Source organism: Phyllostomus discolor, chromosome 5 (genome assembly GCF_004126475.2).
Source record: "Phyllostomus discolor isolate MPI-MPIP mPhyDis1 chromosome 5, mPhyDis1.pri.v3, whole genome shotgun sequence".
NCBI classification, from domain to species: Eukaryota; Metazoa; Chordata; class Mammalia; order Chiroptera; family Phyllostomidae; genus Phyllostomus; species Phyllostomus discolor.
Window position 1 is genome coordinate 152,001,119 of NC_040907.2, and position 20,842 is coordinate 152,021,960.

Sequence of the window (20,842 nt, forward strand, 5' to 3'; positions counted from 1 at the left end):
GGGAAGAAGAGGGACTGGCAGAGAATTACTGCCGGGTAAGAGTTCGATGAGGAGCGCCCTACGGCTTAAGTAGGGGGCTGTGCTCCAAGCCAAGCTTTCTCCAGGCTGTAACTCAGATATACCGAAGTGCGGAAAGGTCATGCACAGTGTATTGTTGGGTAGTCATCTCCAGTCCCCTGCGAGGAACCCCCTGCCCAGGCATGCTATAAACCCCCACCGCCTCTGGCCCAAGGGCGCAGGGGGTGTACACGTGGTGACCTGCCTGGGGCCAGTTCCCGGCTCTGGCTCCTCCTCCCTCCAGTTCTCGCTCTGCTTTCTGCAGTATCACGTGCAGCCGCGCCGGGTGCAGGATGGCGGCAGCGGCAGCTGCGGTGGGTGTTAGACTCCGGGACTGCTGCAGCCGGGGTGCTGTGCTCCTGCTCTTCTTCTCCCTATCCCCTCGGCCCCCCGCTGCCGCTGCCTGGCTGCTGGGCCTAAGGCCCGAGGACACCGCTGGAGGCCGCGTGTCCCTGGAGGGGGGCACCCTACGCGCAGCAGAAGGCACCAGTTTCCTCCTGCGCGTCTATTTCCAACCCGGGCCCTCGGCGCCCGTGGCGCGGGTGCCCGCACCCACCCTTTCCCCGGGGGAGAATGGCACCGGAGACTGGGCTCCGCGGCTTGTGTTTATCGAGGAGCCCCCGGGCGGGAGCGGCTTGGCGCCCAGCGCTGTGCCCACGCGTCCGCCGGGGCCTCAGCGTTGCCGCGAGCAGAGCGACTGGGCGTCGGACGTGGAGGTCCTGGGGCCCCTGCGCCCCGGAGGCGTGGCCGGCTCGGCTCTAGTCCAGGTGCGGGTGCGGGAGCTGCGCAAGGGCGAGGCAGAGCGGAGCGGTGCGGGTGGTGGCGGGAAGCTCTTCTCGCTGTGCGCCTGGGACGGACGCTCCTGGCACCACCACGGCGCCGCGGGCGGCTTCCTGCTGCGCGTCCGCCCGCGGATGTACGGCCTGGGCGCCGGCCTGCTGCCCCCCGCGTGGCTGCGGGCGCTCGGGGCACTCCTGCTGCTCGCCTTGTCTGCCCTGTTCAGCGGCTTGCGCCTGAGCCTGCTCTCGCTGGACCCCGTGGAGTTACGGGTGCTGCGGAACAGCGGTTCGGCCACCGAGCAGGAGCAGGCACGCCGCGTGCAGGCGGTGCGCGGCAGGGGAACCCATCTGCTCTGCACGCTGCTCCTGGGCCAAGCCGGAGCCAACGCGGCCCTGGCCGGCTGGCTGTATACCTCGCTGCCTCCGGGCGTCGGGGATCAAGGGGAAGACTACGGCGAGGCGGGGATTCACTTCCCGTGGCTGCCGGCGCTCGTGTGCACCGGTGCCGTGTTCCTGGGCGCGGAGATCTGCCCCTATTCGGTATGTTCGCGGCACGGGCTGGCCATCGCCTCACACAGCGTGTGCCTGACCCGACTCCTGATGGCGGCCGCTTTCCCCGTATGTTACCCGCTGGGCCGCCTGCTAGACTGGGCCCTGCGCCAGGAGATCAGCACTTTCTACACAAGGGAAAAGCTGCTGGAAACTCTGCGGGCCGCGGACCCCTACAACGACCTGGTGAAGGAGGAGCTCAATATCATCCAGGGCGCCCTGGAGCTTCGCACCAAAGTGGTGGAGGAGGTGCTAACCCCCCTCGGAGATTGCTTCATGCTACGCTCAGATGCCGTGCTGGACTTCGCCACTGTCTCTGAGATCCTGCGCAGTGGCTACACTCGTATCCCCGTGTACGAGGGCGACCAGCGGCACAACATTGTGGACATTCTGTTTGTCAAGGACTTGGCCTTCGTGGACCCTGACGACTGCACTCCACTCCTCACCGTCACCCGCTTCTACAACCGGCCCCTGCACTGCGTCTTCAACGATACTCGGCTGGACACCGTGCTGGAGGAGTTTAAGAAGGGTGAGCAGTGGTCTATCTCCTTCCTCCACTCCTATCCCCTGCAAAAGTATTACCCTTTTGTAAACTTGTGGGGCTTCAGGTACCCAAAGCAATTCTCCTTTGGTACCCAAAACTCAAGATAGACCCTATCTCATGATTCCCTGGCTCTTTTTATTTCACCTTTCCCTACATTCATTTCAGTTGTCTGAGCTTCGAGCTTCGTCCCCTTGACTTGGCTCACAAGGTGCCCTATACTTCTTACTGATTTCATTCCAGTATTTTTTCCGGGCCTACCAATTGCCAGTATTGTGCAGGATGGACTTTGAAGAGAGTCCTTGGAGGTCATGGCATATAGCTCCTCAACCATTATAGGAAGAACCTCTACAGGTTTCCATAACAAGCAGCCTTTGTTTTATTAAACTCCCAGGGCTGGAAGCTCACTATTTCCAGTGCAAGCTCACTCCACTGCTGGACAGCTCCAGCTGCTGACAATGGCTTTCTCACATGGAGTAGGAATTTATTTCTCCCAGGCCTCTCTCCGGGTCCTAATTATGCCTTTTGAATGACACAGAGTAAGCCCCAAACACCTTAGACATTCTTCCTCTGCCTATTTAATTTTCCATCAGCTATTCACTCGATACATCAAATACCTAATTTGGAGAGTAAAAGTTGACTAAGGGAGTGAGGTCCTGGTATTTCTGGGAACTGTAGTCCTATGAGGTAGGCTAGATCTGTGCCTAAGGAAATGGTCTGGTAAAGAGAACCACTAGACAACTTACATATTCACTGGAAAGGAAAACTTGTGTGATTCTTTCCAGAGCAGTCGCCATGCCCCCTTGATGTCATGCTTACAACATTACATGTTATAATGCTCATTACGTGTCTGGGGTTTGTCTTTGGAAACTGACTTATAGGGTCGAGTACAATTCACTCAAGAAACATCAGCTTGGGCACTCTGGTCAGTCCTCTTGGCATTCCACAGTTTGGTCCCCCTGCTTAACCAGAGTTGACCCAGAAGGACACTTGGTTGTCTTTGAACATTAAATCCACCTTCCAGGGTCACCATTGAGAGTGTTCAGAAGACTATCTCACAGACTCTGAAAGCAATTCCAGAAATGATTTGTGAATGGTGACATGGTTAGAAAAAGGGAAGGGCCTTCCAGAATGATAGTTTTGAAGGAGGCACTCATCTATACATATGAGTTGGCTTGCTTATTACAAACGAAGCTAAACAAAAAATAATAATTCCTTGACTTTAGAATCGGCTTTCTAATGCAGCTTCTCTGGAATCTCATTTGACTGCGTGCTTTTTTATTTTATTTATCAAAAATTAAATCCCATTGCCTTATCATCATAGGTAACCTTTAGTTCTTTGCATGCAGAGAAATATCTGGGGTTTTCCTTCTGCTACCAAGGGGGGAAAAAGTAAAAATGTTTCTTTCAGTCTCAGATTTGGAGAGACAATAGCCCTAGACTGTGTTGGTATTATGAGAAGGGGAGGAAATGTATATAAATTGCAGCTGTTTTAGCTCACTTTGACAGCTGTCTCACCTTCTGTCTGTCTCCCCCCTATAACTCATTCCCACCGCATTCTGAGGTTCATCTATCCACTCTTCAAATTATTCTTCCATTTTGTGTACCTTACAGAAGAGAATCTTGAATCTGGGCGTGAAAGCTGTGAAAATCTGTATAGTTGTTAAGAGTGCTGTAACAAAATAACACACATTGGGTGGCTTAAACAACAGAAATTTATTTTCTCACTGTTCTGGGAGCTGGCAGTCTTATGATCAAGGTGTCAGCAGGATCGGTTCCCTCTGAGGCCTCTCTGCTTGGCTTGCAGATGGTCGCCTTCTCGCTGTGTTCTTATCCCCGGAGTCTCTCTCCGTATATTCCAGTCTCATCTTTTCATAATGACGTGAGGCAGATTGGGTTAGGACCCATCTTATCAGCCTCGTTTTAATTTAACCACCCCTTATATGTGATATTTAAGACATTTAAGATAGTCCTGTGAGAAGACATTTTTGATGAAACTCCTATGAAGTCATTGAGTCATTCATTTAGTGTTTATTGAGCATCTACATAGTGTGAGGCAACAGGGGAGACAGTAAGACTGCCCTCAGCAACTTAACAGTCTTCAAGGTCCTACAGTGTTAGAAAGAGTCAGTCTTCGGAAGCAGGAATTCTGTCTTACAAACCTGTGTATCCCCAGTGCCTTGTATAGTGCCTTGCACAGAGCAGGTTACTCAAAAATGTCGATAGTGGTCTGAAATGAGTCCCACTGCAGAATTTCTAAATCTGGTCTGAAAAAGGCTTGTTAGGGCTCTAGTAATTAGTTTGCAGTTAAGTAGATCATGAAAGAGAAGCAGGCCATTACGGTGAACACCACGCCAAGGAAGATACGTCCACGTCCCTTCAGAGCCTTGCTTCTCCCTAAGAGTGTGGTTCATCAAACAGCAGCATGGGCCTCACCTGGGAGCTTTTAGAAGGGCAGAATTTCATGCCCCACTTTAAATCCACGGAATAAAAGTCTGCATGTTACTAAGCCCCCAAGTGACTCACGTGTGCATTAACGTCTGAGAAGCATTGCCTTTGGAGAACCCTTACTCACAGTGGTTGGTAGATTTACTTAGGATAGAATAAATACAAGGAATAATTATCACAGTGGGTGTCCTGTGACTCTAAGCTATATAATACCATGGTCATTTCTGACCGTTATGTTTGCACCATAGTTAGGAGAGAAAAGCTGAGTTGGGCTACTCTTTTTTTCACCTTTAATAATAACCTTTTAAGTAAGTCATAAAAGCCCTTCCATTTCCCTCACTTCTTGGCATCTCTAGTTAGTTCACTACCTACACAAACCCCTTAGGAGGTAGGAGGGGCAAATGATAATATTTTAATAGGAGCAACAGTTACCATTAATTGAGGGACCACTCCGCCAAGCCCTTTACATACTCAGAACAACCATCCAGAGTAGATATTATTAACTCTGTTTCACAGATGAAGAAACTAAAGCGCAGATCAATTTCATGACTTCCTTATTTTTGCATAGCTAATAACTGACCTAATTGTAATTTGAAGTAGGTCCATAAGACCCCGAAGTCTATTCTGTGTCACACTACCCTAGTCTTACTCCCCCTCCCATCTCAGAACCCCTGCCACCTACAGGGTGGTCTTTTCACCTCTGACTTGCTGCCCATTGCTGATTCACCTCTAGGTTCTGCAGGTCAGAAATGTCGGTTTTATAATGATAATAATTGCTAACATGCACATTGCATTTTACAAAACATTTCTACCTACCTTTGTTCTCTGACCTTAGCTCTGCGATTCCAAGTGAGAACCCTAAAACTGCCTATGATCATCACTCAGCTAGTATATTCCAAGGCCCATATTCAAATACAGTTCATGTGACTCCAAACTCTTGTCCATATGGGATTTTACCTCTGTACTTGTGCTAATCCCCAGGCCTTTAGGAGAAAAGGAAACCCATCAAAGGAAACCTGTCTTTCTACCTGGCATGTAGCCTTACAAAAGGAAACAATATTTCTCCCCAATGGACTATGAACTTCTTGACAGCAGAGAATGAATCTTATGTACTTTGTATTCTCAGGATAAGCACAGTGGCCACCTTGGCTAGGGGATGAATAAACATTTATTGAATAAATTATTTTAAATAGCTAACTTCCATATTTCTCTGTTGAGTGAGATAAACCCTGAGTTCAGAAAAATTAATGTTTGTTCCATTGACCATATCCAATCTCTCCTCTTCTTGCTGGGCGCTTTACCCCAATTACTGGCCCCACTGCCACTCTAGTCTTCCAGGCTAAAAACCCTTCCTTCACCACCACCTTCATCTCAGTCTGCTCTAGCCGCCATAACAAATTGCCATACACTGGGGGCTTAAAAACGGAAATTTATTTTTTCACAATTCTGTAGGCTAGAAGTCCAAGATCAAGGTTCCAGCTGATTTGCTTTCTGGTGTAAGCCTTCTCCTGGCTTGCAGAAGGCCACCTTCTCACTAGTCCTCACGTGACTTTTCCTGGGTGTGTGCATGGAGAGAGAAAGAGGTGGGGAGAGAGAAAGAGGCATGGAGAGAGAAAGAGGCATGGAGAGAGATAGGTGGGGAGAAAGGGGGAGGGAGGGAGAGGGAAACAGACAGACAGACAGACACTCTGGTTTCTCCTCCTATTCTTATAAGGACATCTAACTGTTTGATTAGGGCCCCACACTTAGGATCTCATTTAACCTTAATTACTTCCTTAGAGGTTGCAGTGGGGCTTAGGACTTGAACATACAAATTTGAGGAGGGGCAACATGTGACTTACGACATTTAGTCCATAACAATCACCAAAGTGTGCAAAAAACATGGCTAATACTGCATCCAAAATATTTGTTGTATCTATACTCAATTCAGTCCACTACTTCTTTCACTTAGGTTAGGCAGAGTGGAAAACACCACCAGTATGGTCCCCATCTGCATGGAGCTTTTATTCTTATGCAAGAGACAGAAATTAAACAAGTGGGATAGTGATTTAAGGGCATAAGCTTTCGTACCAGACTGTCCACATTGCATCCTAGCCTTGGACATGTATTTAAATGTTTGTCTGTTGTGTTAATGAGGATAACAATAGTATTTACTTACAGGGTAGTTTGAAATAGTAAGATAATATTGCATTATAATGCTTACTTAGTAACTTTTATTTAATTAATGCTAAATAAATGTTAGCTGTGGTTAAATATAAACAAATCTACTACTCATTTGTGCAGATGCCTCCTAAGAAATTTTGCTTCTTCCAAATTTTGCCTCCCTCGAATTTGCCCTCTCCACCACCGCTAAAATAATCTCTGGTGATGTCATCTCCTGCTTTAAACGCTTCTGCACTCTCCACCGCCTTGGATGAAGTCTAAGCTGTGTCCCCCCTCCCCCCTTCTGCTCCCTGCCCACCCTCTGGCCTAATCACTCACCACTTCCTGCCTCAGCTCAGAAGGTGCTCCAGCAACATTCAAGCTATGGCCACTCTGTGCTGTTTCTTGCCTTCGTCCCTTTACTCATGCTCTACTCTGTGTCAGGAATATGCATTGCTCGACTGACCCCTACTCCAGTTCCTCCTTTAACACTTGGGATACAAGCTACCTCCTCTGTGAAGCTTCTCTTGTTAACCCCAGTTTGGGCCACCTTAATTGTTCTCTATCTCCATTGTTAAACTAACAGGCACTATCATCTGTATTTGTTTATTTGTGTTGCCAACATATATAATAACAGCTGGATGGCAAAGACTGTCTTATCTGTCTGTATCTGTAGCATACTAACAGTGAATATGACACACAGTGAGTTTTTGATAAATTTTTGTTGAATAAATGATGAAAGACTTAAACTTTAATATAATAGAGCTCCAGAGCTCTAGTAAATGAGTCATTAATTATCTCCAGCCCCGTCATTTGGGACCATGCAGTAGGACAAAGTCAAATTTTAAATGTTAGAAGACAAGTGCCACATACATTGTTTCTTTGCCTCTTTAGCCACATCTATTTATTATAACAATTATCTAGCCCTTTTCATGTTCAAAGCAGTGTACTAAGAGTTGGGTGTAGGAGATACAGTCCCTGCTCCCAAAGAGTCTACAGCCTAATGGGAAAAGAGTAGTCCACTTTGTAAAGCAAGAAGGCAGGCTGGACTCACCTGCCACCCTGCACCTCGAACCTCAGTGCAATTCACAAGCCACATCTTAGCATATAAGTATATGGATAAGACAAGCCTGTATGTAAATTACTAAAACAAAAGTGCTATAATAGAAATATTAAAATTCACTGAGAACATGAAGAGAGTAACTATGGTTAGGTTGTTTGCTTTTCTAAAAATCTGTATTGAAGTTTATGTTTCTACACTGCATATTTATTATAAAAAATGAAAAATATAGGATAGTAGAAAAAGTAGAAACAATCTGAAGATAATTATCGTATTGTCCTGGAATAATAACTCAATATTTTTGTCATGCTAAAAATATATTGCATCCTGACTGGTGTGGCTCAGTTGGTTGGCATTATCATGCAAGGTGAAAGGCTGCTGGTTCAATTCCTGGTTAGTGCACATACCTAGGTTCAGGGTTCGTCCCCCATTGGGGAGTGCGTTAGAGGCAACCAATCGATGTTTCTCTCTCATATCAATATTTCTTTTCCTTTCTCCCTTCCTTACCCTCTCTTTAAAAAATAAAAAATTAAACCTTTTAAAAAATATATTGTACATAATAGCAGCCTTAATCAAGTTCTTTAAAAGAAAATAAAAGGAAAATGGTCTTACCTTTTTCTACAAATCAAATATCTCATTCTAATTTCAAGAATGGTTTCTATATGATGTTATTATTTTTACAATAGCCTTGGGGTTGAGTTCTATAATTTAAGAAGGCTAATTTACAAAATGGAGCCCTAGAGATTTATTGAACTTAATGTCTAAAGTTTACTACTCTTTCGTTGGATTGTTTTTAGAAGAAACCATTGTGGTATAGACAACAGGGAGAAGGCATAAAGCTTTGTTTTGAAGTCTTAAGACCTACAGGCACACCAGCTCTGGTATGTAACTCAGTGAAACAATTCAGCTCTGCTGGGTTAGTAGCACCATCTTCCCAAACAAAAAGCAGCATAACTCACTTACAGTTGGGTCACTCTATCTGTAGAGTAGCATAGCCACGTAAAATTATGTAAGGTGGCCTATTGCCATTTTCACATTCAGTCTTTGCTCATTCATTTGGGCCAGGCACTGGGGTAGGCTCTGGGGATGCATCCATGAACGAGAGAGACATTGAGCAGTCATCGTGGAGCCGAAAGGCAGCACCTCAGTCTTTGGTCCTACTGCACGTGCTCTGTTGCCAAAAGTCCGTCGGAACAACCAGTAAGCGCTCAGTAACATTTTCACTGAGGAATAATCTGGTGGAAAGTCGGTGCTTGGCTTTATCACTCCAGGTTCTTGCATGAGCTGTTTTATCAGGAAGAGTAATTGTCTCTTGTTTAATTCTTTTAAAAGCTGCCAAAATTTGAGTGCTGCATTTGTTGTCTTCCGTAAAAGAATGTAAAAAATTATTTTCACACAAAGTTATAGTTCACTGGTATAACTAGATGTAATGTGCTTTAAAATGTGTTAAATGTTGCTAAGTAATAATTAATAATATTTAGAATGAAATGCTTGCCTTCTAAACAATAATTAGAGCAAACAGTAAACAAAGCCTAGTCCATCATGTACAGGGAGGAAGAAAAAAGGAAACAAGAAAAAGTAAAAATAATTAATTACACAAGGTGCTAAAATTGTTAGTTTATATTTCTTTAAATTTTTCATTTTTTAAAAGATTTTGTTTATTTATTTTTAGAGAGATGCGAAGGGAGGAAGAGAGGCAGAGAAACATCAATGTGTGATTGCCTCTTGCATGCCCCTACTGGAGATCTGGCCGCAACCCAGACATGTGCCCTAACTGGGAATTGAACCAGCTACCCTTTGGTTCATAGGCCACCAGCCAGGGCTCATTATGATTGTTGTAATATTGATCCGCAATCATTTTTTTCTCATCTTGGCAAAAGAAATAGCTGCTAACAATAGAATCCAAGCAGGAAGGAACATTGAAAATCGTGAGAGAAAATCTAATTCACACTTTTTTTTTAGATTTATTTATCTTTTCCAGGGTATAACAGCCTTTATTGTCAGACTATCTTTTTATCTAATCTAAATCCCACAGGCTGTAGTTAAATTCCATTTTCTCTTTTTATCATCTTTTGTGAGTCCTCTTTTATTTGAAGAATATAGTACCTCACCTCAATTCCATTTTTTAACAACCACACACATTTGATTATATTTCTGACTCATTTAAAGCATTGGGTGTTTCAGAGGAGGGAGTCTCTGGATTTGCCTAGTGTTCTTTTAAACTGGTTAAGAGAACATTGGGCCCACATTTGGGACCCCTAGACCTCCAATAACAGCTCAGTTCTCTTTTTATTTCCTGCTGTCTGTTCCTTTCCAAATTAAGATTTTTCTCAATTCATTTTATCCCTCCCTCCCTGCTTCTTTCCCCCTTTCCTCCCTTCCTCCCTTCCTTCCTCCCTTCCTTCCTTCCTTCCTTCCTTCCTTCCTTCCTTCCTTCCTTCCTTCCCTATATGACATTATTCTGTGTCAAGCCTGCTGCCCTCCTGGTGCTTGCAGTCAAGTAGGGAGATACCCACTGGGCAATAGATAATTACACAGGGTGACAAGTGATTTGATGGAAAAGTGTAGGGATCTATGAGAGCACGTAACTGGGGCCCTGGCCTGGTCTTATAGGTAAGGACAGACTCCCCCTCCTCAAGTGATATCTAAGCTGAGTCCTACAGGGTGGTGAGGACCAGAGGAAGAGCTCTCCAGGGGAAGGGAGCAGACCTGCAAAGGCTTCAGGAAAGAGGGCCAGTGTGGGTGTCATGCAGGGTTCCTGGCCTTTTAACATGCATGAGAAAAAATGCCACCTCCACCAACCAACCCTCCCTTAACCTCTATTGACTGACAAGGTCATCTGGACAACTGAATGCAGTAACATTCACAAGGTGCCAGGCTACCAGGGCTCTGGGAGATGGATGTGGATGTAAATATGGGAAGGACCCTGCCCTCCAAGAGCATGAAAAGAGGAAGGGCCCTGATGGAAATGCTGCAAAGGCATCCAGACAACATCTGTGGAGGAAAGGGTGAAGGGAGAAATAATTCCCTGGAAGGATCTGGGAAAACTCTGAGGGAGTGAAAGAGAAGGACTCTGATAAGCAATTAGGATGGGAAAGGGCATGCCAGCTGATGCAGGAGCTTGCGGTAGAAAAAGGCGGAGAGGGAGCCAATGCTACATTCGAGTGCTGGCAAAGCCGTGATCATAATGCTGCTTTTCTTCCAGCAAAATGGAGAGCTAGGCAGAGTGAGCTCTTTGTTGAATGTAATCTGTTTCCTCCCAATGCCGAAAGTGTATCTTTTAACCATTTTGGGTGGTGATATTTCCAAAACGTTTTATACCCATCTCTGCCTTCCTGAACAAAGGATCCCAAATATAACTTGATCTTTTCTTGAGGACACAGGAGCATGGCCGTGAGAATGGAGATTATTTTATGCAGTATTTACTTTTTTATTTTTCTCTATCCATGGGCTGTTGGCTGCTGGTTCTATTTGAGCTGGCTGCAAGCAAATCCCTGCCCCGCAAAACCACTCTTTCTGAACCTCTTTGAGAGATTTTATTTCACTGAGAAACCAGATAAGTACACATGTTGGGAATTGTGTGCCTGATAGACAATAAGCTTCAATAAATATTTGTTGAACAAGTGATTAATTAGGCTTTGACTGGGAGTTTGGGGTGTGGGGTTGGTATACAAACCTGGGAGAGTTCCTTCTGGGACCAGAGTCAAAGCCATGCAAAGTCAGACCTCCAGATAATGGGTCGCCACGCTGCTATTTTTATAGTGTTGCTTAGCAAGCCAAACTGCCAATCGGCTTAGATTCTAGTGACTAAACAGCTACTTTTTCATGCCCTGGTGATGCTGGTTGCCATGGCGCTCTGGGTGACACAGTTGGCTTTTTTATAATTGCCTTTCAGTGGCTCAGGAAATTTTGTGATAAATGTGTTGATTACTCTATTTCTGATGAATTGGAGCAGGATAATTACTACAAAGGACAGTCTCTCTCTAGTAACTAGAGAAAGGGACCTTTGTTACTGCCAGGATAACATTTTTTGTCTTTTTCTTTCCGATTTGATAGAAAGTGATTTGATTTGATTGTATAGATTTTAAAAAGACTTAGCATGTGGTAAGGCAGCTTTTTCTCATCTTATTCTAGTGGAATTCTTCAGTATTAAAATATAAGCATTAGGGGTTCACAGCCCTTTGTAAATACAAGAGGCTGTAACTTTTGGCACTGGTAAAACTCAGGCATATCATATACCATCACAAAGAAGCCTTCTGCAGAGCTGAACTGTTTTTGCAGTCCAGGACTCCTTTGACTTATGAAAGTATAGAATTTTAGAGCCAGAAAGGGCACCTTGGAGATCGCTTGGTCCTATCCATTCATTTTAAGGTGGAGAAAACTGAGGCCCAGAAAGGATAAATAACAAAAATAGCAATGATAAGCCCTTATAGTTGTAAAGACTTTACACTAGCAAAACTCTTTCCACAACAGTAACTCGTGTGCTCACGGTGCATGTGAGGTCAATAGAATTTATCCCCATTTTGTAGATGAGGCACCTGGGATCTGGAGACATGAGTAGCATGCTCAATGTTAGTGACTGAGGCAGAACCAGAAGCCACATCGTCACTTGCTGCCTCAGACCGTGGAGCCACAGGCACAGAGAGCTTGTAGACACCTGGGCCCAGATCCCAGCTCCTCTGTTTACCGGTTGTATGACTGGGTGGAGCAAGTCCCTCTACCACTTAGAATGAGGCTTATTTCCCTTCTTTAAATGGGAATAATGATACTGCATTGTAGTAGCACTCAGGACACTCTACCATTTGCTTCTTACCTCACTGACCTAGTTAAAGGAATAGCATCTAGTTAGACATTTTGTATGACAAGCGCTGATCCAGCCCATCTAAAAGTCACTGTATGTGGTAAACAAAACTGAGAGCTGCTTATTTTGGGTAGGGCCCAGGAAACCAATACTGAGTTCTGGCAATTTCCTTACATTAGGTTTCTTGACTCATCACTCTGCCCTTCCTCAGGCATCCCAAGCAAATAAAAAAATAAACATCAGGCCTAATGTTCATTTTTTCTCTTGCCCCACATTCAGTCCCTCATGTAGGCTCTGCTTCCAGCCTATCTAGAGAATCTGACTATACCTCACCAACTCACTACCACCATCCTGATCCAAGCCACCACCTGTCTCTCACTTGGGTGCGTGCCAGAGCTTCCTGTGAGATCTCTCTGCTGCCACCTTTGCCCATCTTTGTGTCCATTCTTAACATACTAGCTAGAGGGATCCCTTTAAACCATATGTCAGATCATGTCACCTTTTTTTGCCAAAGAGCAAATACATGTAGAAAACCCACAAAACTCTATAAAGGCTTTATCTCACTCAGAGTAAGAGCCGAAGTCCTTACAAAGCCCAGACAGGCTTGATCATAGCTGCACCCACCCCACCCCCTACCTCCCTGACCTTGGCTCTTCCTACCGTCCTCTCCCATACTCTGCAGTCACCCCACTGGCCTCCTTGCCATTCATTCCTTAAGCACACGAGTTACAATTCCAACTCAAGGCCTTTTCATCTTGTCCTACTGCAAAGATATCCCCCAGATATCCATGAGGCTTCCTCCCTCACTGCCTTCGTATCTTTATTCAACTATCCCCTTCTCGGGGATTCATCCCTGGCCTCCCCTACCTAAGACTGTAACACCTACTGGCTCACTCCCACACACTCCCTCATTGCCCTTCCCTGCTTTGCTTTTCCCCTTAGCACTGTACTATAGACTCTACATATTTGTCTGGCTTGTTATCTCTCACCCCCATTTACTAGAATGTGATCTTCAGGAGAACAATTACCTTGTCCATTGTGTTCATTGCTGAATTTCTGGTGCCTGAAATAGTGCCTGACATATAGTGGGCATTCAATAAATACTGTTGAAAGAATGAAGAAAAGACCAAGTATAAGAATGTGGGGATTTCTTCTAAATAGGAGCAAAGGAAGAGGAGGTTAAAAATAACTCCTGGGTTATGACTCCGGGTGACTAGAAAATTGATAGTGCCGTTTGCTGTAGCAAAGAGGGAGGAAGAGCGGGGATGGTGGGTCTGGAAGATCATGTGTTCCTATTTGGATAAGTGATTTAGACAAGACAAGGGGACAGCTCAGGCAAAATGTCTGAAACAGGATGAGAGTTAAAATAGACACTGATGTTAAGATATAAATTTAGTTCTCGGAAAAGAAGTAATGATGATATTTAAAGTGATGGGCTCTGCTGGGATCTTTAACTGAGGAGAGAGAAGAGCAGAGGATCAAGGATTGGAGCCACTGCCCATTAGAGTCTCCTGGAGAAGTGTTAAACATCCCCATGCCTGGACCACACCCCAGACCAGTTAGATCAGAGCTGCTGTGGGTGGGACACAGAGAGCAATAGGTTTTAAAGCTCCCCAGTGATTCCCACATGCAGCCAGAGTTGAGAATCACTGAGAATTTTTGAGGTATATTTATCTTTAGGTGAGGATAAGGTCAAGGCAGCCACAATAGAAACAGAAAAGTAAGAAGGAAACTAAGGCACTCTTGACCAGTTCTCATACTCAAATGTGCATGAGAGTTACTTGTCTAACTTGAGGAAATGCAGTCTGACTTGGACTGCTGGGATGGAGGCCAAACTTCTACATCTGTCACAAACTCCCAGAAGATACCAGTTCTTCTGGTAGCAAGTATCAAGAGCAGTGCTTCTCAAATTTTAGCATGCATGAGAATCACCTGGGATGTCATTAAGCAGCTGTCTGGGCCCAACCTTACCACCCAAGATCCTGATTCTGTAGGTCAGGGGTGGACCCAAGCATCTGCATTTTGAACAAGTGCCCAGGTGATGTTCATTGCTGCTCCTCCGAAGGAACACACTGTGAGTGGTAGAGGGTCACCAAGACCAAGGTAAGAAAGAAGAGGCACTCAATACTATCAAGCAAATGAATAAAAGATGCTGCAGGGACACCAAGGGTAATAAAAAAAACCACTGTATTTTACAAGGTGAAGGTCATAAGTGAAGCAGAAACCATAAAACCATTAAATGATTTCTGCTTTCCTGAATTCTCTATTTCTAAGCAATATGCTTTCCTCCAAGCTTCTGTATTTTATCTTGGGAACACCTTACCTTACCGAAGTGATGTAGCTATTTTTGAAAAAGAAAGGGAGCAAATCAATTACTTGCTTTTTTCCCCAAGTCACAGGAGGTATGCTAACAGGGTCTTTGGGAGCTCTTCTCTGTGGACGTGCCTAAACCATTTAGAGGCTATATTTATTAAAGACTCCACAGAAGATATTTCAGTTTCTTTAAATGCCAAAATGCAGTTGTGATTCTCTGTCTTCTTAAAGCAAGGTTTCCAACCACAGCACATTGGACATTTCTTGTTGTGAGGCCGCCCCGGGCACTGAAGGATATTTAGCTGCATTCCTGGCCTCTGCTCACTAGATATCAGTAGCATCCCCCGCCCCACATTTTGACAACCCAGATTATCTCCAGACATAGCCAGATATCCCTGGGGGGCAAAGTCAGCCCTAGGTAAGAAACACTGCTTTAAACGCAGCATCTGAAAACCTAGTTGCCCTTCTAAGACATCTGACTCATAGTCTGGGTGTGTATGTTGATGCCAGGCGGTGGTGGGATCGAATACCCTGTGGGTTCATGGGGCAACAGAAAAGACTAGTAGTTTGGCTTTCAGTAGTAGGGAATTTTATCAGCCTCAGACATACCAAGTGCCTAATAGACAGTGTAGAACCTCAAATTTACCTCAGAGGTACAAAAACTACAAGAAACCCCTTTCCAAGCTCAGTGTTAAACATCAACACCCACTCTCTTCCCCATGTCAACAAAATACCTTCACCACCATATCGTATGAGGGAGAGCATTCATCAGCTTGACACTGCAACTACTTTTTGTTCCAGGAGGTTCTTCTCTTTTCATGAGTACTTAGCATCTTGTGACTTAAACCAAGTTTACCAAAGGGACCAGGATTTAACTAGACATCTCAGTGCTTCTTTCTCTTCCTTGTTAATAGGTCACAGATCAGACAAATAACCAGAGTGCTACAGAGCCTACCTGTAAACCAGTGATTTTCAAACGTTAGTCTGAAAATCGCAGCCAGCTGTAAAACTTATTAAACTGCAGCTCACTGGGCAGAACTCCCTGAGGTTCTCATTTACTAGGTGTGGGTGGAGCCTGAAAATTTGCATTTCTAACTCAGTCCTGGGATGCTTGACAAATTGTGAAGTTCGGTATAAATGTTAACAGTCCTCACCATTAATTAGCCTAAATTAATTCATAGGCATCCTGCTTTTCTAGTGAGTTGGAAGGAAACTGAAATTAATGGACCAGTAGTTGTGAGAAGGCACTTGAAAAATCCTGCTAGTCTGTAGAGGGATGGTTCAGTGAGAAAGTCCACAGTCCCCATTTCCAGGACCTCCCAGAAGGCAAAAGAAGGGAATAGTGAGAATTTAAGCCACATCCTCATCAACATTTATTGCTTATCAGCTGGTGGTATATCTTGGATAAATGTCCGTTTATTCCTCTACCCATTTGTTGATTGAGTTGTGTTTTTATGAGTTGTAAGTTTTCTTTATTCTGGATACAAGCTTCCTATCAGATATATGATTGCAAATATTTAGCTGTCTTTCGCTCTCTTTGATGGTGTCCCTTTTCAATTTTGATGCTCTTGTTATATATATGTGTGTGTGTGTGCATGTTTCCTTTTGGTTGCTTGTGCTTTTGATGTCTTATCTAAAAAGTCATTTGCTACTCTAAGATCACAAAGACTTACTCCTGTATTTTTCTCTAAGAGTTTCATAGTTTTCACTCTCACATTTAGGCATGTGGTCCATTTCAAATTAATGTTTGTATATGGTGTGAGGTAGACACTCTACCTTACCCTTTTTCATGTAGATAACCAGTTTTCACCCATTATTTATGGGGTTCTCACTCTATGCCAGGTGCTATTCCAGGTTCTGGGGAAACAGAGGTAAGTAGAACATAGCTGCTGCCTCTCAGAGAGCTTACCATCATCTTGGGGGATCACATACAAACAGAGAACAACAACATGGTGAAATAATTGTGTGATGCTTAGCACTGTGCCTGGTCCCTAGAGTGTGTATAGCAAGTGGTGGCTGCTGCAATAATCATGACGCCTATCAGTGCACGTATTAGAAATGCCAGTGGAGAGGTATGTTCAAAGTGCTGTGGCAGGAGCTGGTGACTAACTTTTCCATGTGTCAAGATGGTCTTCACTTGGGGCCATCCCAACCCCTTCTGGGGCCCAGGAAGAGGAGGGAAACAGGGAGATAAGTCTCCCAAAGGCCAGCCTTTCTGAGAGAGGAAGGACCTCAGGTATGCGTGTCATGGGAAAATCCAGTTGTCTTGTCCCTGTGAGTGTCGGCTCCCAACAGGGCTATGTGGTTGCTAATTCCTATTCCAGTCTGTACCCCAGAGAGAATGACTTCTTCATTGGTTCGTAGATCTCTGCAGGCACTCAAGGGAGTCATAAAGGCTGACCATGGATTTTAGAATGTTTGTAACTAGATTACATAAGTACATTGCCTGAATGTTATATAATTAGGACTTAAAATCTCTATTCCTTGGTGATCGCATAGTGTGTCCTCAATTGACCTGATAAAGATAGCCCAATGGTAGACTTTCACATGGACATTATGGTACTTTGTGTGAAACATCATAAAATGTTAATTCATATGAACTAATCTCTTAATAGCAGGAAGTATGCTGTATTACATATATCCTGGGCTCCACATTACAAAAATTATCCAATTATAGGAAATGCTTTTAAGAAATCACTTTTTCAAGTTTTTTTCATTGTAGTAGCATTTGTTTTGTCATCTGCTGGCACGTGTTAGCAGAAGAATGTGCACAGAAGCCATAAATGTTAGAATGCTGTGCTGGGGGAAAAACTTTAAATTGAGCACATTCTAATAATCAACATAATCTATACTAAGCTACAAAATTCTCCAGTTCAGTTGGATAGGATGCAGTTGTTTCAGAGAAGGAATTTTAGAATCACTGAGACAGAGCTTAAACTTTAATTAACTTAAACACATTGTGCTTTATTAAAAAGTAAAGGTTTTAGTGTCTGGTTTTAATGTCAAATATTACATTCAGTATGGATTTTATTCTGCTTTAGTTCAGTTCATTGGGCACTTGCCAGCTGCCTGGTACATGGAAGGTGCCCTGTGCAAGTCTGTGTCCTGAAGGAGCTTACGATCTGAGGGAAAAGCATGGTCCAGTAGAGGATACACGCATTGCCAGTTATAAGAAACAGCAAACTGTATGACAACTACTTTAATGGAGTTATCAAGGGCTTAGAAACCCCGGCCAGGAGAGGTTGGTTCAGATTCAGAATGGGGAAGATCCGGGAGAGCCTTCTTGAGGAACTGGCAGGTGAGCTGGAACTTGAAGGGCCAGTGCAGATGCAGTCAATGAGAGAACAAAACTGCATGAGTGAAGACTTAGAAAGTGGACATGCAGGAAGTCGAGGAAGGGGAGGTAACCTGGAAGGTGGAATGATTAGGGAATGATGAGGGCATGCAGTTAGAAGGATAGGGAAGAGCCACATTTTGTAGTCTTGATAATACCAAACTCATGAGTTTGGCTTTGATTCTGTGCACACTAGGGAGCCATAGAGGGTCTTTGAGTAGGGCAGTGGCACGATCAGATCAGTTTGGGAGTAAGTTGAAGGATAGGTTGAAGGTGAAGAAGAAATTATAGACCATTATTGAGTGATTAAAAATACCATCTTTTCAATAAAAACCCCAATAGGTAGCTTTCTTGTGATTAGAAGTTTTTGAAGTTAATGTATTTAAATTGCAATGACCAAGCAAAACTTATAAAAAAATAACACTGATAAAGCATGAATTTCTTTTTTTTTTTCAAGAATAACATCCTAGATGTTCTCCTTAAGTGTTTCTCAGACAAGGGGAAAAAACCACCCAGATTTTCATTTTAGAAACAGGACCAGGAAGTGTGTTTATCAGAAGGTGGAAACAAACCAAGAGGAAGCAGGACCGTTACACGAGACTGGGGGCCTTGGTTAGGACGGAACCCAGTTACCTGGGTTTACAATCCAGCTCTGCCATGTCTGAGTGGCTGTGTAACTTCAGGCATTTTACTGAACCATTCTGTGCCTCAGCTCTTTCATCTGTAAAATGGGGGTTATCATTGTACTCAACTTGGGGTTGTTAATGAGGATTAAATGAATCAGTACATGTGAAGTGCTCTGAATAGTGCCTGGCTCATAGTTAGAGCTCAAGAAGTGTTAATTATTATTCAGTTGTGGGGCAATAATAATGAACTGCCTGTGACATATTACAAAGTGCTTTCACACATCCCCTAGGCCATTGGAGCTACAGAGTCACCTTCTAAGTACCATTTTATTATGCTCACAGATTCTGTGAATCAGGAATTTGGACAAGGTACAGTAGGAACTGCTTATCCTGCCTTGCAACGTCTGTGCCAGCAGCTGGAGATAATTCCAATGGGTTTGGAGAACTTTAGAGGATAGAGCTGTATCAACTGAGATTGCAGATTCACTGCCAAGGTGGCTTCTTTGCTAACCTGGCTGGCACTTCAATGGGATGGCTGGAAGGCTGGGCTTAGCTGGGACTGTTATGTAGCACCTGCATGTGGCTTCTCCATCATGGTGGCCTAGCCTCCTAAGTCTCATAGCAGACACTTCCTGTTCTCTATTGTTAAAGTAGTCCCAACGTGCCCTGACTCAAGGGAAGGAGACAACAGACCACACCTGTCTGTGGGAAGCCTATCAAAGAACTTGGGGGAATGTTTTAAAGTCACCATACTGGTATTTTCCCCTGACTCTAGATGAGAAGATTGAGACTAACAGAGGTCAAATGATTTGACAAGGGTTGGTTGCACGGATAATTGAGATGGTTAAGGTGGTTGGGGGTGGTGAAAGTTTGAAGGAGGAAAAGGCTTCTAACCTAATTCTTCTGACTCCAAGTTTTTGGTCTTTAATTAGGCTATTCATCCTCATTCAGCTTAGATATACAGTTGACCACTGAACAGCACTGGTTTGAACTTCATGGGTCCACTTACATGAGGATTTTTTTCAATAAATACAGTTGGCTCTTCATATCCATGGTTTTCGTATCTGCGGATTCAACCACCTGCCACTCAAAAACAGTATTTTTGCATTCTCAATACTATTTCAATCGCTTTTGGTTGAATCCATGGTTGCAAAGGGCTAACTGTAGAGTCAGAAGTTATACACAGATTTTCAACTGCGTAGGGGTCTGTGCTTCAACCCCTACATTGCCCAAGGTTCAACTGTACTTGCTAATATGTGAAAGTTAAAAGAAAAAAAATTTAACTGACTTTGTATACAGGGTAGGCAAAAGTAGGTTTATAGTTGTGAGTGCATGAAACACAGAATTAATAAAGCAATTGTAGTAATCATAACTTCCATGTCTTTTTCCATACAGACAACCGTAAAACTACTTCTGCCAACCTTGTATATTAGGTAACTTTACAGAAAAGAATCAGAGATGTAAAATATAAGGTTTGCATTTATATAAGCTTGTACACAGACTTCATATTTTAAGGAGGCCCAGGGATAGTTTCAGTCCTGAGATTAGTCAGAAAGTAACTTTGTATAAGTTTCTCCTAGGAAGGGTCTTTGAAAACATCCCAGATGCTAAACTGTGACTTCATTTGTTCTCTAGGAAAATCTCACTTGGCCATTGTCCAGCGGGTGAATAATGAGGGAGAAGGGGACCCCTTCTACGAGGTGATGGGCATTGTTACACTGGAGGACATCATAGAGGAGATCATCAAGTCAGAGATCCTGGACGAAACTGACCTCTATAGTAAGTGCATGGCCTTGGCTATTGTTCAAGGTCATCTAGTCTTCCTCTGTGATGCTCAGAGCTGGCTTAGCTTGAAACATAGTGAGAAAGAGGGTCATGCCAAGCCCATGCATTGCCATGTGTCAACCCCCTAATGCCAGGTGCTGGCCTGACATGGTGCCCTGGCTTGAATTACCCGAGTCCCTGAGAAAATGCTAGGTCAGTGATTTTCAACCTTCTTCATCTCATGGCACACTCATTACTAAAGTAATTACTAAAATTCTGCGGTACACTAAAAAATATATTTTGTTGCTGATTTGACAAGGAAAATAGCTATAATTTCAGTTTATTTACATCGGATGGCTATTGTTGCCTTGGCTCTTGTCATTTTTTAATTTAACAATCTAAGGGGAAAGAAGTCAGTGCCTCTGACT

General features: G+C 44.0%; 1 protein-coding gene across 4 annotated transcripts in view; it reads left to right on the plus strand.

Moving 5' to 3' along the window:
• The first annotated feature begins 205 nt into the window (after nucleotides 1–205).
• CNNM1 (cyclin and CBS domain divalent metal cation transport mediator 1) overlaps nucleotides 206–20,842 on the plus strand; it is a 48,859-nt gene continuing 28,222 nt past the window's right edge. For 2 of the 4 annotated variants that reach the window (XM_028512478.2, XM_036027131.1), the window contains exons 1-2: nucleotides 206–1,914; nucleotides 20,286–20,429. In XM_028512478.2, coding sequence (XP_028368279.1) covers nucleotides 351–1,914; nucleotides 20,286–20,429 — 1,708 coding nt within the window. In that variant the 5' untranslated portion in view covers nucleotides 206–350. The remainder of the gene's footprint in view (nucleotides 1,915–20,285; nucleotides 20,430–20,842) is intronic. The other 2 variants (XM_036027132.1, XM_028512479.2) reach the window with 2 other exon arrangements.